Source organism: Leptosomus discolor, chromosome 2 (genome assembly GCF_034619465.1).
Source record: "Leptosomus discolor isolate bLepDis1 chromosome 2, bLepDis1.hap2, whole genome shotgun sequence".
Taxonomy (NCBI): Eukaryota; Metazoa; Chordata; class Aves; order Leptosomiformes; family Leptosomidae; genus Leptosomus; species Leptosomus discolor.
Genome location: NC_141392.1, coordinates 87375962 through 87397568, shown reverse-complemented (window position 1 = coordinate 87397568; position 21607 = coordinate 87375962). Strand labels below are relative to the sequence as shown.

The 21607-nt window shown below is 41.1% G+C and overlaps 1 protein-coding gene across 1 annotated transcript; it reads left to right on the top strand.

Annotated features, from left to right (window-relative positions):
• Window positions 1–1560: 1560 nt before the first annotated feature.
• On the top strand, window positions 1561–20330 carry CFAP206 (cilia and flagella associated protein 206). The gene is made up of 12 exons (XM_009950556.2): window positions 1561–1668; window positions 3314–3397; window positions 3734–3824; window positions 4925–5113; window positions 5380–5538; window positions 7862–8070; window positions 8908–9027; window positions 11521–11719; window positions 12431–12568; window positions 14614–14807; window positions 16299–16442; window positions 20100–20330. Exons 1-12 carry the CDS (start codon window positions 1561–1563, stop codon window positions 20328–20330), a joined length of 1866 nt encoding a protein of 621 aa, XP_009948858.2.
• The last annotated feature ends 1277 nt before the right edge of the window (window positions 20331–21607 follow it).

Sequence of the window (21607 nt, the reverse complement as noted above, 5' to 3'; positions counted from 1 at the left end):
TCCTTGTCTTTCTTCCCTTTTTCCTTCCTTTCTTTCTTTCTTTAGTATGCTGCTGGCATTTTGTAGCTTTTCAAATCTATCTGAAACACCGGTTAATACTACTGAAATGCTTAAAACAATGAAAGAATTTAAATTCTCAATAAGCTAAGCCACAGATATATTGTTCTTTCCTTCCAGCCTGCAATCTGAAAGCGTATAGGCAGTTGGATGTATCCTACTGGGATTTATGGGTGTGAGCTAGCACTGATGGCTTTGCAGAAGTTCCATATAATGTTACTTTTGCAAAAGGAATGCAGTAACACTGCAATATAGTCACTCACATTTATTCCCAATGTTAAGTCTTCTGAATCAAGTGCTTTTTGGCTTGCAGGTGACCTACTGAAAACAACAAAATTGGCTTTATCGAAGAACGTCAGTTATTTCAATTGAAGTAAGATGCTCTTATATCTTATTATTTATCCAGGAAATAGTTCATCAAATGAACATGACTGTGGTAACTCAGATGGGGTGTGTAGTTTTTTTTAATTTAGAATCAAGTACGTGTTTAGAGAGAGAATCCCTTGATAGTCCTCGCCTGCTGTGCTTTGGTTTGCATAGTAGAGCGGGCTTTGAGCATGCGAACCTTTTGGGTGAAATTAGACTTGCAGGTGTAGAGAACGATAAGGTCTCCCCTCAGCCTCCTCTTCTCCAGGCTAAACAACCCCAGCTCCCTCAGCCGTTCCTCACCAGACCTGTTCTCCAGGCCCTTCACCAGCTTCATTGCCCTTCTCTGGACACGCTCCAGCACCTCAATGTCCTTCTTGCAGTGAGGGGCCCAAAACCGCACACGGTATTCAAGACGCGGCCTCACCAGTGCCGAGTACAGGGGCACGATCCCCTCCCTGCTCCTGCTGGCCACACTATCTCTGATACAGGCCAGGATGCTGGTGGCCTTCTTGGCCACCTGGGCACACTGCTGGCTCATGTTCAGCTGGCTGTCAACCAGCACGCCCAGGTCCTTTTCTGCCGCGCAGCTTTTCAGCCACTCCTCCCCAAGCCTGTAGCGCTGCACACACGTATGTACATGTATACGTGTTTATGCGTACCTACGCACAGACATATGCGCCACCTACATGGTTTGTACGCACATACAGATGTTTGTGTAACCAGACACATCCATTCCTACGCCTCTATAGACAGACGTGTGTCTTGCACGCCCCCCCCCCGTACAACCGTATCGCCCCGCCGCCCCTCAGCGCTGTACGTCCCCGTTCCCGCCCGCCCCCCGGCACCACCCACACCCCCGGCGGCCCCCGCGGCGGCCGGGCCGGGCCGGGCCGCGTCCCCCTGGCAACGGCCCTCGGCTGCCGCCCGCCGCCGGGCCCGGGGGAGCGGGACGTTTGCGGGCCGCTTGGGGCGGCGGGAGCGCTGCGGGGCCGGGAGGGGGGTGCTCCGGCGAGCGGCGGGGCGGGGGGTGCCGGGGGAGGGGGTGGGTGCCCGCAGCCCCGAGGGGAGACGCGTTAAAAGACGCACCCGAACTGTTAAGTCGCTGTGAATCCCGTTAAGGGGCGTCTGCCCAGCATGTCTGGCGGCCAGGCCGAGCGCCTCGTGAAGAAAATAGTTCGTGAAACCGGGCAACAATGCGCCGCCCGGGGACAGACAGTTTCCGAAACCTTGGTGGCCTTCGTGGTAAGCGCAGCTTAAAAGTTCAGGTTGCTTTTTTATTATTATTTCGTCTGGGTGTTTTTCTCATCACGTTCAAATTCTGTTGTCGTCCGTAGAATACGCAGATAAACACACGTTAATAGCATTTCGAACAGACGTTTCAAGCCGGGGTGCCTTGGGAGTTCAGACTGGTTTTCAAGGCTTTCCATGAGGCTGGGGCATCATTTTACACAGGGTGAATTGTTACCCCAAGAGTCGCTGACAGGCACCGCTTGGACTGACTGACACGAATCAAAGGCGTAAATTGTTCTTTTGGTCTTAAAAGTTGACAACCACCAAGCCTGCCCAGGCTGGGTGGCGGCAGCCGAGGCTTTTGGGGTGACTTGAACTTGGAAACGTCTCTGTTTCTGGTAGCCCGCATAGGCAGCTTTATAAGGGGTGTTCAGTGACATTCAGTATGGGGTCTTAAAATCCTGAAGTATTTCATTCCTCTGAAATGGTACCTGTGTGGATGTAAGGCCCTGAAAAGGCTGCAGGTCCTGAGTCCTGGGAACTCTTTGAACTCCAACTTATGAGTTCTCCCTCAATTTTCTTCTACAGGCAGAGAAACTATTTTTCTTTCTAAAGTGAAAAACAGAAGTGCTCCTAAGTTTTAATAACATTTTTTCCCATTATCATAAATGAACAAAAAGGCATGATGCATAGATGAATGTTTATTGCAGCAGCTGTATTTATTCTTTGATGTTTACCTCTTCCCTCAGTTGTGATGGATTCTTTTGTTTGTTTCTCTGTTTAGGCAGGGCCAGGTAGTTTAAATGGACTGGATATTTGAAGGAGTGAGCTTGGATCCCACTTAAACTAAAAATGAAATTGAATCAATCTCAGTGTTGTCCTTGGTAGACAACTATAAGTATGCTACAAAACATCATACACTTTGGCATCTCATCTTAGGAGACAGGACGCCACTGCAGAATATAGTCTGACAGCACCTGCAAAGCTGTGTCTGAAGAAAGATGGAGCTAGGTTCTTTCTTTATTGATGGTAAAAGAACAGCACCAGCTCCTGATAAACCTGTATGTGAATGTAAATGGTTCACAGCAGTACTGTTAGTCTGCCATTTTTTTTCCTAAAGGTGGCTTTAAAAATCACATTGGGCTCAAAAGCAGTATTAATCAATAAAGCATGAAAAATTCAATGAGTAAGAAACTTGTACATGTGGCTGGCAAGATACCCAGCATACATACTCGTTGCAAACGTGGACCTATTTCCCTGTATGCAGGACACAATTTTTTGTCCAAATGGTAAACATTTATACTGCTGCATATAATACCGAGAAGTTTACAAACAACCATGATGGATTTTTTATAAAATTTTACTTAGAAAAATTATTTTTCCAGGGAATTTTTAGAGGACCTGTATTTAAAAGTTTCTCTCCAAAGCTTGCATCACAAATAGGTTTGGGGTTTTTTTCCACTTATATCTGAGACTGAAACTGGCAACATGTGAAATGAAGTAACTTTGTTTCATTATCAAAGATCGAAATGGAAAAAAAAAAAAAGAATAGTAAAGAAATGTTGACTGCATCTGAGATTTTTCAGAAAATAAAAGGTTAGTTGCAAAGAGTGTATGTTGAGACGTAAATTAATAGCTTTCTTTTGGCAATCTCTAGGTGAAAGCTCTTGTCTTAGATCCAAGAAATGACTTTAATGTGGATCAAATCCTTACAAAAAAAGACGTGCAAAATCTTATCCAGGTAATTCTGACATGATGTTGAGAGTCAGTACTTAGCCAAGGCTCTAGCATTATTTGCTATGTGTTCCTGTAACTAAAACACCATTTAATTTTGATATGAACACTTTCAAATTTTTGATGCTACTTTATTCTCATGGTTCTGTAGCTAAAGATTGGAATATGTGTTCCCTCATGTTAATAAATGCCTTATACTTCATAGTGTTCATAGTATGTCAAGAGAATGAATTGGGAGGGGGCTCTACTGCTGTTGTGAAATCTGTAGCATAGTCACTGTTGGGTCAGACATTTCCCCATGATGAAAAAGAGCTCGCCTCTCTCTCTCTCTCTCACCTGTTAGCTCTGTGTTACTAGGCTGCTTGACACAACAAACCCCTCCCTGAGCACAATCAAGATGCAAGTTTACTTTGATATGAACTATGCAAACCGAGGTAATTTCAGTATAAATTAATGTTTTCATAGAAGTTGATGCTGAGTTTAGGATTTAATATCTTTTTCTGTAGATTCCTGTTAAATGGCTGCTGGCAGTAAAGCAAACTAAAAATCCCTGCAGAAATGTACTGTACAGGAGTATCCTGTTTCAGTATGGATATAGTAGGGCAGAAATGTACACTAGATCTGAGAGTACACTCATCTCATCTTGTCTGAGAGACTACTGAATGTAATGTATTAGATTGCTTGAGGACAATTACGCTTCCAGGTGCTGTGACTTTGCTATCTTCAGCAAGAAAAACTTGCGCTGCACCTGTGTATCTGAAAGAGAACCAGTACCCAAAACTGCACTCACGTATCTAAAAGGGAACTTGATGTTTTATTAATATCCCTAACCGAGAGAGGTGAGCAATCAGTTACAGTTTTGATCAAGCATGTTTTGGTCTCACCGGTGGTAACTTCATATGGTTTGCGAATGGGAATGTGGAAGAAAAATGAGATGGGGAGAATGTCTCTGCTGTAAGTGTGTAACTTCAGATCTCAGTGGGACAGTGCAGGCTGGCTGGGAAACAGAAGGCACAGAACAAGAGCAGGCAAAAAAGAAATATTTTGGTGTGAGGAGGTCATGAAAATGTTTTCTTCTTAGTATGGATTAAACCCCAAAATTAGCAACACTAGGAAGCTGCTCCAAAGTCTTCTGGGCTCAACAAGCTCAGTAAGTCCAGTAAGATTCTGAGATCCTGAGCAGCATTTGGATTTGGGCATGTAGCTTCAAGTGTGTATGAAATACGTACGTGTGTGTGTGTGTGTGTTACGTCCTACTGCAGTCAGAGGAGACTAGAGAGCCAGAGACTTGCTGTTTAATTTGGGATGAATAGGTCTCTGGACTCTACTGACTGATGTTAATGATGCTAATTATGTTCATGTGCAACCCCACTGTTGTTAATTATAACGGTGTTGTACCATGAACGTCTTTTCCATGTATCTGTGCTTCAGAAACCTCCAGTTGCTGCTCTGCCTGTGGAAATTTATTGCAGCTCTGTACAAGCCAAATTCCAAAGAATGTAGATAGCACTTTCTAACTGTGCCTCTCTCCTAGCTGAATTGCTCAGTGAGCAGCACCGTGTTCTGGAGGGAAGGCTGGCTCCTGTGCTCAGAGATATCGCAGACAGTCGCCCTCGTGTGCAAGAAGAAATGGAGAATGTGTATCGAAAGATCGTTAGCTATGTGCTGCTGAGCTCTGGCCTGGGATCCCCAACAGATATTGAGGTTGTTAGGGAGGTAACAGGTCAGTAAACTCCCAGCTGTGAAACTGGGCTTTTCTTATTGAAAAATAAAATTTCACCTTCTCTTTGCTGATCTTTAGATACAGATGTGGTAAACTGTGATAAATGCTTCCTGTGCAAACTGTAACCGCTCGGCCTTGAAGCTTAAATTTGCCATGGGTTTCCTACTTTTTGCAGTTGTTCAGGAGAGGGTGTTGTCGCTTGTTTAATGATTTTCTTTTCCGTTCCCTCATACTGAGGATTTTCTCACCCTTTGTAATATTTATAGCTGCCCTGCAGAGTATATTCCCACAGACAGAGATGATCACTTTCATCTCACTCAGTAAGAAGAACAAAGAGCAACAGCTGAAAAATCTTGCCATGCTAGTCACAGGAATTCGGTTGTACAACAAAGAATGCGGGAAAGGAGGAGGCAGCATTGACGACTGTAAGTGGACAACTGCATTTGGGCTGTGAATTCCCCATTACTTCTTCCTGGCCTTCCTCACTGGAGCGGCTCCAGTAATAGCCCATCTCTCTAGATAAACAGCTTTGACTCGGGATCTGTAAACCTGAAGGAAAAATACATATTTGGTATTTAATTATAGGTTTCCGTGTGGGCTACTACTTTTTAGCTAAGAGGCAGCCGTATGTGGTTGATGTGGAAGGATTATATGTATTAACTTCATGCACTAATTTACCTCATGATAACTTGTTCCCTGATCCCTTGCCATTAAGTAAATTAAATATGTAATGTTTGCCTTTAAAAGCAGTTAATTAAAATCTTGAAAGGACACTGTCAATCCAATTACAATTTTCTGTTGAGTGTGTGTGATGAGAAGTGATAAAAGTTGCTGGGGCATTATCTGTATTCTGGTAAATTAGCGTAACCTCTTCAGATTCTTAACATATTCTCAGAAATCTTTTGCATTTTGAATCTTTCTGCATCTTTAATAACCAAAAAATGTCAATGGCTCTCCTGGAATTTTTTAACAGCTGTATGCAGAGTAGGGCAAGACTTCTCTATTCCTCTTATTTTCTCTTTTCCCCAAAAGCCACATTATTTCTGGTAAGTTTACAATAAATAATCGAATAAATGACTGGTCAATGGAAATGTTTTTGTGGATAAGCATGCAGTATTGTAGCTCAGCGTGGAGACTTCTTTGTAAGAAAGGTCTGCAGCCCAATTTTACGGGAAAACCTTTTATTTTAAAAGACCAAAGTTTCTGGAATAAAGGCTACAGCACATATGTCTGCTGCTAAGAAAACCACGCTTTATTGGAAAGCAAAGCACTTTCTTAGCTAGATGGTATTTTAAGTAAAGCGGTCTAAGTGGGGAAAAAAATTATCTACAGCATCAGAGAAAGAAGTAAGCTACTTTCTAGATTTGGTGATATTTTTTTCCTCACATGCTAACAAGGCAAAGTTGGTTTTCTATTTTTATAATACACACTTTGCCACAAATGTCACCTTTCTGTGTTGTGGCTGGCTCTATTCTAGGTTCACTGGGCCTGGATTACAGCGTGAGTGAACATTCAACTACTGTGGTTATACAAAAGGCATGATTTCTAACATGTTGTGGTCTTTGTCACTATAATCTGTGGGTTTTGAAATCGATTAAAATAGATAATATGATTGTTAAACCTGTTACATTTGTTAGCTTACTATAACATGGACTTATTTGCAGTGACCTGTTTACATATCACTTTTGAATAGATGGAAAAAGTACAGCATGAATGCTCTCTGCCAGGAGATAAAATGGATGTCCTTATGCTTAAGGCCAGTACTTAAACCGCTAAAGCCTTAATTTAAGCATTAGCAGCAGTTTTGCTGAGATAGGGCTCGGGGTCGGCTTTTCACCCTGCGCTAAGCTTCCTCCACCTGCGGTTAGACCGCTTGTAAAACCTGTGCAAATTTACTTCCCGCTCTAGCTCTGTCAAATCTAGCCTTTCTGTGCTCACGGTTTTGAGCAGATGTACCTCAAGCCTAATTACTGCACTGCTGCGTGCTGATGTTGCTAGCATTAAAAGTTCAACACACGCAACAAAGGGCTGTATTGTGCACTCAAAGAAAGTGGCTAGGCCTTCTTACCCTATTTCCTTGCATAGATGTCTGCTTGAATAACAAAATACATCAAAACATTCAGTGTAATGGTTGTCTGCTGGCAATAATGAAATTTTAAAGAAAAAAAATACTATTTATAGTACATTTTATATCAGCTAAAATATGTTTTGTCGACCTGTGCCATTTGGAGGAATTTGTGGGTTTTTTTCAGTACTAATGCTGAATTCTAATAACTGCATAGGCATATTTTTTCATGTAGTAGCTCTCTTCTGTTTTTAATAATAATCTTCAGCACATTCTTTGAGCATTTTTAGACCTCAAAGTGCCCAGGAAATGGGACGCCTGTTATTGTTACTACTATTTTATGAGTGAGAAAACTGAGAACTGAAAATTGTGCAGATTTCCTCAAGTCTCTCAGGTAGCAGCAACTGAACTGCATCTACTATAAAGCCAGTTTTCTCACAGTCCTTGACTTGACTCTGATATTTCCACGCCTGTAATTCTGACTATTTGGAACCACTTGACTAGTAAGCTACAGTGGTTGAATCTAGTACACAAGTGTTTGGAAATGCATGAATATAAGGACAACATTTAGAAATAAAAATGTTATTGGAAGACTACTTAGCTGAAATACTGCACTTTAAGCATTTGCTAATGATTTAAAGAATTCTTTTCATATGTATCTCATATTTATTCTACACAAATAGTGCCAGCCATTCTGAATGAAACCATTCCGTCAGCCACGCAGACTGTCGATGAAGGTCTCAATACTTGCCATATGTTAGCCCACCAGTACACAGCTCTGTTGGAATCCATGCAGGAAGACCAACACAGAGACACGCAGCTTAGTTCTTTTAAATTAAAAGAAGCGCTGTTCAATGTGAGACAATATGAGGCCTTCCTTTGCATCCTTCTGGTGAGATGGCATCGTGTTCGGTCCTGGGGGTTTTTATTACAGGGGGAATGTATTCAAGTTACCTACTTGTGTGGGAGATAAATATAAGAAAAGTGATTCAGAAATAAATGAAATAAAATTTATCTCTATAGACAAGAACCTACATCATCTGTCATACTGAACTTTGTACCTGACTTGCTGGGTTTGGCTTCTGTCAGGCAAAAGACAAAACGGATTAATTGTTTGCTGCAGTGTGGCTGTGCTTCTTTTGATTTCTGGAGGTTTCCTTTTTTGGTTTAATTTCATTAGCAAAAGACTTAAAAAGTAGGAATTTTTTCTTGTTCGCATACTGATCCTCACTCTGCCCCAAAAGGCATGAGAGAAAAAAATCTCCTTGTTCAATCCATAAATCATCTCAATTTTAGTCTGCAGACATCCCCAAGACATATCGAGTCATCAGAAGTCTTTGAAGAATACAATTTAAATTCTTTAAAGTTGTTTTGTTTACGAAGACCTTTTCATTTGTCTGTTGAGAAACTGCAGGGTTGTATTAGACTTCCCTGTATATCATAAAACTTGGAAGAATATTTCTTTCTTAATTTTTTTTTTTCAGTTCTCTTCACTGTAAAATGTAGAGGTTTTCTATAAAAATTACTAGTATATGTGTGAGAGAAGCACTTGGTTTTATACCTGAACACTTAAGGAAAAATGTATTTTGCGGAAAGTTAGGGTGCATTTCGTTCCTTAAAACAGCTGACTGAAAATAGTTGACTGAAGAGATCCAAGTAAATAGTAATTACTAAATACTTGATTTTTTTCTCTGTCATACTTCTTACCTGAAGTAAGTTCTCTTTCCAGTCTGACGCAATTGCAAGTGCTCAAGAAGTTGAAAAGATGAATGTGCAGTTTGCAGCAACAATGGAGCAGTTGAAAAACACAGTGCAGAATATGGTTTCCATAGATACCAAAGAAGTTTTTGTGAGTATTCTAAATGGAAAACCTATTTCTTCTTGATTATAAAAAAAATTACTGAAGTACTTTGCCGGTATATTTTTGCATTGTTTGTGTTAAGAAAAAGGCTACAATGTTTTCTCTCTGTTATAAGAGCAGCTGTGATTTTTGAAGGGGCAACTAAACTAAAAGACTTGGTCTCAAGGTAAAAGAAAAGCAAGGTACAAAAAGGAAGGGAAGGAATTAAATTGTATTTTACTTTAAGTGTCTTGAGTCATTTGTCAGTATTTGTAGATTTACCGTGATATTTTCCTGTTTTGTGTAAATAGTCTCTCCTGTTCCTTGCAGAAATAGTGAGAACATAATGATGACAGATAACAGCGCATCTGAGTGTGATTCTTTTAAAGTCCCTTCAGATAGCAATTCCTGTAATTACCGTATGACTCCTTAATATCACTTTTCTAGAGAAATCTGGTTTCTGTGATGGGGGTTTCAGCCTCTTTGCCCCTCCCAATAGCTTCTGAACCTGTTGGCTAGTTTCAGTCATATTTGTCAGAGTCTGGAGATCTCAAAATACGTAATTTTCTGCAAGTTTTGTGAAAAACAAGCAACTAGAGAGACACGATTAGAGCCCCCCTAAGATCAGGTCTGAAATGGGAATGCCACAGTTACCTGCTGGTTTGTGTGCTGTCTGGGCAGTGAGCAGCCACATACCTCTGTACGATTGATGTTCTGTACTGTTTCCCCCATAGTTGGGAGCTACAGGACATGGGAGGGAGGTGTTGGAGGAAGAGGGAGTGAGTGATGCGAACCGCAGGTGTGGTGAAGGAGGGTGCTCGATGCCCTTGTGAAAACCTGGGATTATTACGATGGCATGGTGTAAAGGAAATGGGAGAGAAATATGTCAGAAACCAGCTTCATTTAATTTGCTTTTCATGCAAAAGCTCATTATTTTCTGTGATACGTCTGTCATTTTAATTCCTTGTATTTGGCTTATGGACTAGCATGCAGTTCGTACGTATGTTAGGTTATATTTCATCCTTCTAAACAAATAATTAGAAAGCGAAATAAAGTCTAGTGTGGAGGAGGGAGGAAGGAAGGAAGATCATCCTCCCCACACCTACTAGAGCATTTTTTATACTTCCTGTAAGGGCATCTGAGCTGGAAACTCATGGGAACAGCACTTTAACGGAGATGTGATCTGACACTTCAATTTATGTGTGCTTGTGATTTTATAAGCCAGATGTTCTCATTTGGAGAACATTTTCTCCTCTGGTCCAGCAGCTCAAAGCAGGTTTTTCTCTTCTGTATCTTTGTGGGGCTTAAGTGACTGATAGACACTTTACCATTTTCCCTAGAAGCTGTCTGCTGTTGTCTGCTTCCCTCCTAGATGTTCTTCTCTCTTCAGGTTTGTTAGTTGTTTTTTCTGCTCTGCTGAAGACAGGATATGTCTTGATTTCAGGTCTTTTGCAGGTAGACATTTCTCTATTGATGCACCATTTAAATAGTTCTTGTCTTCCGCTAGTTGCTGAGAAGCTGGGTCCTCTACAAATGTAGAGAAGCAGGGTATTCTGCCTTTTACAAAACAGGATAAGGCCTATATTTGTAGTAAACATTTTAGGAAACATAGTAGATTTCATTAATGTTCTTTGTTTATTCTAGTAAGAATGATTTTGGTCTTGCAGCCTTTCATTTAGTTTCTTCTATTTTTGCACCCATAACATTTTCACAGTGCTGGTGATGCCGATGAATTCCAGGGCTGACTCTGTTGGTTGTTCTTACAAAAATGTCGTTAACATGTATAAAATATTGTATTGTTAGTGTCTATTTCAGATTTGTTGAATCTCTTCCCGTAAATGCTCTGTGTGTTTGGATGTAGCGGGGCACATTTTATGTCACTGTCGTTGGAATCAGCATTTATACTGACAGCTGGTAGGCAGCTTCTGTATGTGCGTATACCTGTATGTCAGCGTCGCTGCTGGGAATGGCAGCTTCCAGTTTGTCCTGAACCCCGTACAGCTCTGAAGAGGCTTGTACCCAGTTTGACACCCGTGATGGCCCGGGGGCTGTGGTACCAAGTCACTCTGGAAGCAGGGCACACAAAATAATAAAACCTGATAGCTTGTATGTGTAGGTGTGGTTTTGCTCCATTTGGTGGTTAACCAGATGCATTTCTTCTGGTCCTTCTTATTCCTGTACACCTTATTTTCAGTAATAAAACTGTATTGTCACTGAAGTGCTGAATGCTGAGCATGGTCTCATAGTAACATATTTGGGAAAGGCTTTGGAGTAAAACATAGAAAAGCACCATTCCGGCCTACGGGCTGAATGTACGTGTTTTGGGCGTACGTGATGGGAGCTCCTCCGACAGTGCCCAGGGGTTCCCCTGGAATTTCTGGATGCTGCAGGCCTTGGTCATCAGCCACGCTTTGTCATAGCCGGGATTGTTGTGCACAGAACTTGGGTTATGCTGCAGACATAAAACAAACCTGGATTTCGGATAATTTTCTTATTTTCCAGCCTCTCTTCGTTGCACTTTCTAACCTCTGGACCGGCTTTCAGGGTGAGATGCTACTGCTAAGCTTCCTCACAAATATGACTAACAATCTGCAGCAGTTCTCAGAAATCCAATCACAGCTTTTTCCTGAGGAAATGCTAACATCTCTTCTGGAAGGAGTGACTGTGAAAAGTGATGAGGAAAGGATAAGAGAAACCATGGGTACTGAAAGTTATTACTTTTTCATTTTCCTTCATTTCCCAAGATTTTGTGGTTTGAATTTTCTTTGCAGAAGGTGTTACACATTGATTTTTTAATAATCAGAATTTGTACAGTAAATTGAGTATTGTAGTGTGTGGATTTATTTTTCACATAGTGTAGCTTGGGCTTTTATTTTTTATATATAAAACTAAAATATATCTACTGGATACAAATGCACCTTGTAAAACTGGCAGAATCATCGGAGAAGCATGTTTCTACATTTTTTTAAAAACTTCTTAAGTTTGTTTATGCCTTTTTATACTTTTCAGAACATCTGAAATGGAGGGGGGAATAAAAAAAGCAAATTTAATGGGGCTTTGGTTACCGGAAGTGTTTGTTTGTAAGATGGTATCCCTAGCAACCAAGTTATACTCCAGGGGATTTGTAATGCGTGAGTGGGTGAAAACAAAACAGAGGAATAAGATACTACCTTCCTGTTGTTGTCCCTTGTTTCCAAAGAAAACTAATGCTACTAAAGGCAGCTCCTGCAGGACTGGATTTTCAGTAGGTTCTCTCTTAAGACAGGGCTAAAGTTTGGCTTTTGGGATCTTGGCACTGCAGGTCATCCTGTGAAGACCAGAGTAATCCAGTCATCCTGTAATGCTATTGTATTTTAAACATCTGATGTTTTGTTACTTGAAGAAATCCTTCCTTTGTTAAACCTTTTCTTAGGAACCAGAGTGAATGTTTCTGAGTTCAAGAACCAAGAATGGCTTTTTCCAGAGACTACTGACAACTTCGATGAGCTGCTAATCCAGTACCACGGTTTCTGTGCACATGCGATCGGTGTGAAAGGCCTCACCCTCCCAGGTATACTTGGTAGTTAGGTCTTTTCCCATACTTTATATGTACACAAGTAGTAGGGAAAATGTAAAGACGTGTTCTGAATGCACCCTCTTATGTCAAAGCTGGAGTACTGTATTTTCATGGTTGTAATTTTCACCCCAGATAACTTACTTCCCCTGTTAAAGTATTTTTCTTGTAAAAATACACAAATAAACGGCCCTAAATAGGAGGTGGGAGAGCTTCAAGAGAAAGTAGGCACAGGCATGAGAGGGAGAAACAAGATGGGATGGACAGATGTTTCCTCCTGCATCTGTATAACCTACACTGCAGCTGAATGCAGCTTTGTTTACTTAATTAATGTGTTTTAACACAGGCATAGGAAAATGGTCATTCCTTCTGTTTTGTGTATCCGTGTGTTGCAGACACACCCATTCATGCCTACATCACGTGTATTTTTAAATAGTCGTTATAAAGTACTAAAAATCTACTCTGAAAAGAATGCAAAAGTGCACTTGATTAAGTCAACTTATTATAGGAAATTTTTTGGTCTCTTCTAGGGTCATTAGTCTTGAAAGCAAGTCTTATTTCAGCTACCCCGTCAGTTCATGTTTTCTGTTTCCCTGTCCTTTATAGAACCCATCTGTATAGGATTTTTTTTTAAACCTACAGGAGTTTGGCAGGAAAATATTGCCATTACTTGGCAGTATTAAAAAATAGGTACTTTAATGGCAGCATAAATGGCTTACACTTAGTTAGTGTTGCATACGAGAACAACTGTCCTGGGTTGGACTGAAGGTCTCTCTAGCCCTGTATCTGATTTCTGGATGTGGACAGTCATGAACATGCGAAGATTATGAGAAATCAAGTAGGAATGATCCTTCCTTAATTATATCCTTCCCTGTTCTAGTAGTTAGTAGTTATGGGATTTCCTCAGATAAATGTTGAGTCTGTAACCTTCTGTTGAATAATCCTTGATAGAGGTTTTTCATTTACCTAATTGCTTTCTGAATCCATTTAGTTTGCCATGGGATATTCTTATTGTCAAGAGTCCCACGATTATATATACTATGAATAGGTACCTCTTTTTGAGATGGTTTTAAGCTCTGGTTTGGTAATTTCACCAGAGACCTGATAGTCCTTCTGTTAGGAAAATTAGCAAATAGTAATTTTATGTTGCACGCAAGTCATGGTTTTATAACCCCGTATCATATTATTTGTTTTCAGTTGTTTCTTTTTAATGCTGAAGAGGCCTCTTTCTTTAACCTCTCCTTCTGTGAAGGGCATTCCAAGCTTCTGATCACTCCCAACTCCCTTCATTTTATTTTTTCTTATTGTATTGGAACAAAATGTAGTATTACAAATGTAGCATATAGGTTGTTACAATGTTGGTTTTCTTCTCCCCCTCTGTTTTCATCCTAATTCCTGACATTCTGTTTGCTTTTTTGCTTACCGCTGAGTACTGCCATTTAATGTTTTCAGGGCACTGTCTGTGATGATTCTAGGTCTTTCCTGGGCAGTGACAGCTGAAGCAGAGCCTGCCACTGTCCTTGAGCTCAATTCGTGTTTTCCAATAAAAGTTATTTGGCCTTTACTGACATTTCATTTTCTCTGTTAATTTATTGCCCGGCTTTTCAGCTGCTTCAGCTGCTTCTTCAGTTAATTTCAGTGCTATGCTCTTTGGTATAAATGTGCGGCTGATTTGCAATCAAATATTTGCTGGAGAGTACAGGGGAAACATTTGTGGGTATGGGCTGTTTTCTTATGCCTTTGCTATAGGTGTTTTATCTGTTGTTTCTCGTGACAGACTCGCACTAAGGCATGCTGGATGTGAACTGATCAAAAGCAGTTGTACTGACCTAATGAAATAGACTTTTCTGTATTTAAAAAGCTTACTTTCAGGGATTTGTTCTGATTTCAGAAAAAAAGGAAGTGAAACTGACTTGAGAGAAACACAGAATCTTGATTACAAGTGTCTTTTGTACTGGATATCATACTGTTCACTATTTTATTTTGTGGGTTTTGTTTTGGGTTTTGGGTGTTTGGTTTTTGTTTGTTTGGGTTTTTTTTAGGAAATCCTGCTATTGGAATTTTGAAGCACAAGGAGAGATGTTATGTTTTCAGTTCCAAAGAAGCTGCATACATCTTTGCTGAAGATCCAGATAAGTTCATTCAACTGAATGTAGAAAAAGCAAAAGAACATCCAGAGCTAATTCATCTGCTCGAGCTTCATCATCAGTTTGAATACCTTGCTCTGTATGCACAGGTAGACATTGCTCATGCCTCTTGCTGAACAGCTGTTGGATCACTCGTTGGCCTGTCCTTTCTAGAACATAAGGAGAACAGATGATACCCACCCTTAGGAAAGAAGAATAATCATCTGCCTATCATACAGAATGTCTGAAGGTCCATCCTTTCAGGTCTTCAGAGTGTTGATGAGAAACTCTTTCCCTTAATGTCATTCTCACCTTACCTTTTCATAGAAGAATACGTAGAGCCAAAGGACTGTGGCAGCAATAAAAGCTGTTTGTCCTTAGCCCAGGAAGATCCTGTCCCTGATGTTTCTTTTCCTCATTTTTGCAAAAGTAGCTTGAAGGGACAGCAAATAAATGCAATAAAAGATAAGCCAGATACCATGGTATCTGGAGCTTTCGCTTAGCAGTTCATCAATAGGTGCTGGATGAGGGCGTAGCGATACCTGGGGACAGGAATTGTGAAATATCGTCCTGGTTTGGCTGGGACAGAATCCCAGCCCAGCCATGCCGGGCAGGCCGTCAGCAGTTTTGAGTCAGCCAGGGCAGCTGACCTGAGTTAGCCACGGGGGTAGCCCATACCATAATGTCATGGTCATTGTAAAGGGGGAAGGTGGGCTGAGGAAGGGGGGCAGCGGGGGGTGTGTTCTGCTGGAGTTTTGGCTGAGGTTCCTGCTGGGGGTCCTGCTTGGGTGCCTCCTGCTCTGGAGGACTGTGAGAATCAGACGTTCTTTATACTTTTTTTTTTTTCTGTTTCATTAAATCTGTCCTTGCTTCAACCTTCAGATCTCCTCTCCTTTTCCCAATTCTTCTTCTCAGCTGGGGAGGGGTCATTGGGTGATGGAATATCTACTACAGTTCAGCCCAAATATGGGCTAAACATAGACAAATATATTACAAAATGAAAGCAGACTCTTTAATAATGAATGTGACAGTGCTGTTATGTGAAATCCAGAGACTTAATTTGGATTCATAGACATTCTCTGTGATCCATTGTGAAGTCTAGATCCCTAGCAATGGACAGAATGTAGTCTTAAACTGGCCCTTGGTGAGAAAGATACAGTTTATATCCTTGCTCTGGCAGAGGTGTAAGCTCTTCTCCTAATTATGATTTGTGATTTTTAGTCTATTCGTAAAGACAAACTGAGGTGCCTATATCATAAAATACTGGTGGTGGTGGTGGGACCCCTTTTTACCAAAATCCAATGATGAAGCACTCACTGAGGATGTGGGAGTCTGAAATTCAGCTGTGGCCTCTGCCTAAACCCCTAAAGGGTTTTCTGTCAGACATTAAATCTATCAAATACTTGATGGTTTCTTCTTTTTAATGGGGGCAGGGGAAACAAAAATATTGTTGAATGTACAAATCATCATCCACTTGTGGTCTGCAGGTTTCTATTTTCTTTTAAAAAGTAGCATATCCATATGCTATTTTTCTTAGATGTCTGTATTCCTCTCATTAATGCCTTGCTTGGTTTTGGTGTTTGTTTTTTTTTTTCATCCAGGCCAGAAATGCAGACAAATGTTCGATGAAACCAACCCCAAAATGCGACAGCAGTACTCAAACTGATACTCATATCTTGCCTCCAACTGTTGTGACATCCTACGAATGGAATGAATGGGAACTGAGAAGAAAAGCTATAAAATTGGTTTGTATCGTTATTACCAGATTTTCATTGTTGGAGAAGTTCAGAATAAATTACTGTAAACTTTTGTTCCTTGCAATGTAGTTCTAACCTTATTCAAAGATGTAATGCTTTGTTACAACTGGCTCAATATTTTTTCCAGGTATTTTCTCTCCTTATTTCTAGACTTCCTTATTCTCCCACTTTTTCTATATTTTTCCCCAGTTTTTTGAGCATCACTTCCACTGCTAAGTCTATTCATTCCAAATTTTTCAGTTGCCTTCTTTAAGTAATAAGAAGTTGATGATTAGCATTGAATTTTAAAGTTGTTTCTCTACACTTGAATGGTTGGAAGGGATCTTAAAGATCACCCAGTTCCAACCCCCCTGCCATGGGCAGGGACACCTTCCACCAGACCAGGTTGCTCAAAGCCCCATCCAGCCTGGCCTTGAACACCGCCAAGGAGGGGGCAGCCACAGCTTGTCTGGGAAACCTGTTCCACTGTCTCGCCACCCTCACAGTGAAGAATTTCTTCCTTTCATCTAATCTAAATCTACCATCTTTCACTTTGAAACGGTTACCCCTCATCCTATCACTGCCCTCCCTGATCAAGAGTCCCTCCCCACCTTTCCTGCAGGCCCCCTTTAGGTACTGGAAGGCCCCTATAAGATCTGCCTGGAGCCTCTTCTCCAGGTTTGGGTCAGGCAAAACTTTCTTGCAAGCTGAACAATTTATATTCTATTCATCACCATCAAATAAGAGCAGGAAAAATGTAGTAACCGGCAGACAGAATGGTTAGGAATACCTTTGGATGTGTTTGACCCTGCAGAAGCTTTCTTTGAGCTAACTTACCCATCCTTGAAAGGTATGAAAGCATGAGGCCTTTTATTTTCTTTGCATAATGAAATACTTTTCATTTTATGCTGATTCTTCATGTTTGCTAAAACCAATTCTGCTTTTTGATTAAAAAAAAAAAATCCCTCTTTCATGTAGGACTGAAGAGGTAAGAAACAGAGTAAGTAGGTTTTCTGCTGTATCTATAAGCTAGAGGAAATATTTGTTATACTGTCATGATTTTCTGATGGAAATAGATATCACAGGCTGTCCACAGAAGGTTGGCCACATACGTAAAAGCTTTTCAAGTAACTATGTATTTTAAAAGCTTCTTTCTAGGGTTTGCCAGCACATGCAGTTGTCAAGGTATAGCACCTGATCTTCACAGTTCAATCACAATGAACTTGTGAGTACAGGGAATATTGCAGTTACCAATATCAACTGGACACAGAATGCTGAAGGGTTGGTTTATTTTTTTTTTTGTGAACAGGCCTGTGATCTGCTGTGCAGCCTATTTCCTTTCTGTTCTTTTTGCCATTAAATCTCCAAAGGTTACAAAAGGAAACCAAAATTTTGGACTGAGAGGTCTTGCCAGTATTAACTGGCTTATAAAGGATTTGAAGTAATAGTCGTTACTGAGGCCTATAAAGAAGGCAATTAGGTTGACAAGAGGCCTCCCTAAAAGCCTCCTTTGCTACTGTAATGGACAAAAGTACATCAGTCGATGTAAGAGGTGGTCAGTGGTTCATCTTTAGCATAAGCAAAGGTGGATGTTTTCCAATAGCTTAGCATTCACAAGCAAATTTGTAGCTCGTTAGTTTGAAATACTTGGAGAAAGTACTTTGAAGTACTAAGGGTATTTTAGCCTCCACTGTCCATGTGGGAGCTTAGTGATGCTGAGTTGAAACAAAAAATCCCGGATGCATGCAAAAGTGTTTGTCTGCAGTGACTATGCTGAATTTGTAATGTGGAGATGATACAACATTTGGAATCAGAGTGCTAAAATAACAGAAATAGCTTCCCAATGCATCTGTGAATTACCTTAGGGGAGGATCAGACATATTTGCAGGTTTTGTTAGAGGATGAGCTCAGATGCCTTGGGGTTTTTTTCTGTTGTTCATACTTAGCCAGAAAACTTGTAGTGATATGAAGTGTTAAAATATGGCTTCATTAGAACACCTGTTTGACATTAGAAATAAAATTTTCAGCTCACGTTTGTTTCTCTGTGTAAACATAGTTCCTTGCAACAGCATATGCTCAGTTTTCAAGAGGGATAAATTTAACAGAGAAACAGTATCTCATGCCTGCTCGTTTTAATTGTCCTTAAAACCCTCAGGGGAAAAAAAGACTAAAATATTGTCTTTCTTTCCATGCCATCTCTTCTGCAAGTTCCTTATTGTTCTTACGTGGATTGACAGCAGTCCTATGGAAAAGGACTTGGGGGTGCTGGTAGATGAAAACCTGAAGATGATCCAGCAGTGTGCGCTCGCAGCCCAGAAAGCAAATCGCATCCTGGGCTGCATCAAAAGCAGCGTGGCCAGCAGGCGGAGGGGGGTGATTCTCCTCCTCTGCTCTGCTCTGGTGAGACCCCACCTGGAGTGCTGCGTCCAGCTCTGGGGTCTCCAACAGAAGAAAGACATGGAGCTGTTGGAGCAAGTCCAGAGGATGGCTACCAAGATGGTCAGAGGGTTGGAACACCTTTCCTACGAGGACAGGCTGAGAGAGTTGGGCTTGTTCAGCCTGGAGAAGAAAAGTGATTCTATGATCTGTATTTTCCTTGATGACACAGTGCATAAGTTTCAGTTGTAGATTAACATACCGAAATGTGCCTACACGTAGGTGTTCCAACCTCCATTCCAGCTGAGAGGGACCTAGCTAGTGGAGTCTGGAGAATACTTTGACTTGCCCCGATATAAACACCAAATTTGGCCAACTTAATCACTCTCCAGCTTCCAGTGACTCCAGTCTCCGCTGACTGGACTGGACTCCAGGGACTTTCTCACATGTAGGGGTCTGGATCCCACCACATGAGACTGTATTTCGTATATTTCGATGACCACATTATGCCATATGATTTACAGTGGTTTAGATCATAGCTGACAAAGAAGGCTCAATGGAATGAGGAATTTTGTTGTGTCAAATGCTGACTTTGTAATACTTACACTTTGTGAGAAGTGGTTTTGTTGTTGTATCTACAGCAGTTTCTGTGATTAAACAGAGCTTTAATCATAAATTACCTTAACTTTTGCCCCTTGCCAAGGTGTTAATGAGCAGTGTCTGGAAAGAAGGCGTTTTTTCGCTTTTATCTGATACTTTGTGACACCAACTCCCAAGTGTCCTCGCATTTGGTAGAAACCACACAAAGACTTGATCCTGTGTTTGGGCTATCCACAATATTCAGGATACTCAAACTTGTTTTAGGTTGCAGATGCTCAAAGAGATTTATCCAAGCCTGCCATCACATTCAGTGTGCTTTCAGGTTGATTGAAATGAATCTGAAGCACTGAAAGAGCTTACTATGAAAACGTTTTATTCTAATAAAACAAAGGCTTCAGCATTTAACAAAATTCAAAGCGCAATGACCAAAGGGAAATAGGAGAGCAGCAAGAGTCTGACTTAAGATTGTGTGGGCTACATACAGTGCTGTTGACACATCCTGGTAGTTCAGGAGTTACCAAATCACAGTTGCAACCGTGTATTGCTAGTAGGGTGAAGTGGGCTGTGGTTCCAGGTTTGTGGAGCCCACAGATGTAAAATATACAAACGCACCTAAGTATGCAAAGTATGCATTAGTGCTACAATGTTCGAACAAAATTTTGCTTAATCTGATTCTTTTTGTGTCTTCAGGCCAATCTGCGCCGCAAATTAACGTGTGCCATGCAGACTGATCTCAGCCATATGAGAAGAGAGAGCTCCACCCAAGTATACTTGCCAAAAGATGTTAGCACCCAGACTAAGCGTGACAACTCAAGCAATGTACCCAGACCACAGATTTTCTTAGAAGGTCTCCGAGGAGGATCATCTCCTACTACTCATATGTTCAAAGCAGACTTAACAAGAGCAGTAGATGAAACCTAAGTGAAAATGAGAAACCTAAAGATAGGTATTGAATGTATGTATATAAAAATCCCTGCATATATCTGAATTAAGATCCAAAAGATTTTACTGTGCCTGTTGATTCCAGGAGCAGTTGATTTATTTCATTTACCGTATCTGTTGGGGCTGCTGACTGGCATTAAGTGATAGCAATGATAAGCCTGAAGCACGCAGAGTTTAAACAGCAATTTAGAATCAAGATGTTCTCAAAGACTTTAATCTAAAGTAACATTTAAATGTGTGGTGTGTGTTTGGGATTTTCTTGAGGCTGTAGTGGAATGATTGCTTGCTGAAACACTGTCGTGAAGAGCCATGTCTTCAGGAAGTGAAAAGTATAATGTAATCAAATAGCTTTTATGAGGTACGGGGCCAATGCTGCAGCTCCTATGGAGGCGTAATTCCTATCGGTGTGAAATAAAACTGATCCCAAGAGCGTCACCGGAACGTCACAGCTCCACCCTTAGAGCAGGACCTCAGGAAGGTAAAACCAGCAGGGTAGTAGCTGTTACGAGTGTAGGCCAAGGCAGGCAGGTCGAGAGGAGGGAATCTCCCTCAGATGGCTCTGGCAGCCTTTTAGGTCTCTAGTAACCAGTTTCTGTACTCATTGGCTAAACAGCGCGCTGGTGAGCACACTGGAAACCATCGGAACTTGGGGGCACCTTTTCAAAATCTCTGTTTCACTTGTGTTTGAAAAACTAAAGCACAACAGGGAAAGGTTTTTAGCTTTATTTCATCGCGGCAGTGAAATATGTGCCGGGTCTGATCAACGGCACTGCAGCTGGTATTTTTGTCTGTAAAAACCTGAATCATTTCAGCTTTAAGGTGAAACATCTTCTCAGACGGAAGCAGGGGGGTGCTTTAAAACAGAGGTGCTTTTCACAGCAACAGAGCTCTGGAAGTTATTGTCTGCAGAATGTCCAGGTGTGATTGCATGGGGTGTGCTGAGGTTTGTAAACCTCCTTTTCGGTCAGGTGCATCGTGGTTTCCTGGGTCATTGTTACACAAGCTTGTGACAACGAAGCTCGAAGGTTCAAGCTGCTGAGTGATTTTTCTGTGGCATTGTGCAGGATAGCATTTGCTTTTTGTTTAACTGTCTCCGAGGTATCTGGCTTCACTTTTTACAGTTCTACAGCTGGGAACAAATCCACAAGGTGTTATTTAGAAGAAAAAGAAAAAAAAAAAAAGGAGCAGGAGGGGAGCGCAGGAAGAACTTAGCTAAATGGTTTTCCCCTAGGTGATTTTTTTCTTTTGTGAAAATA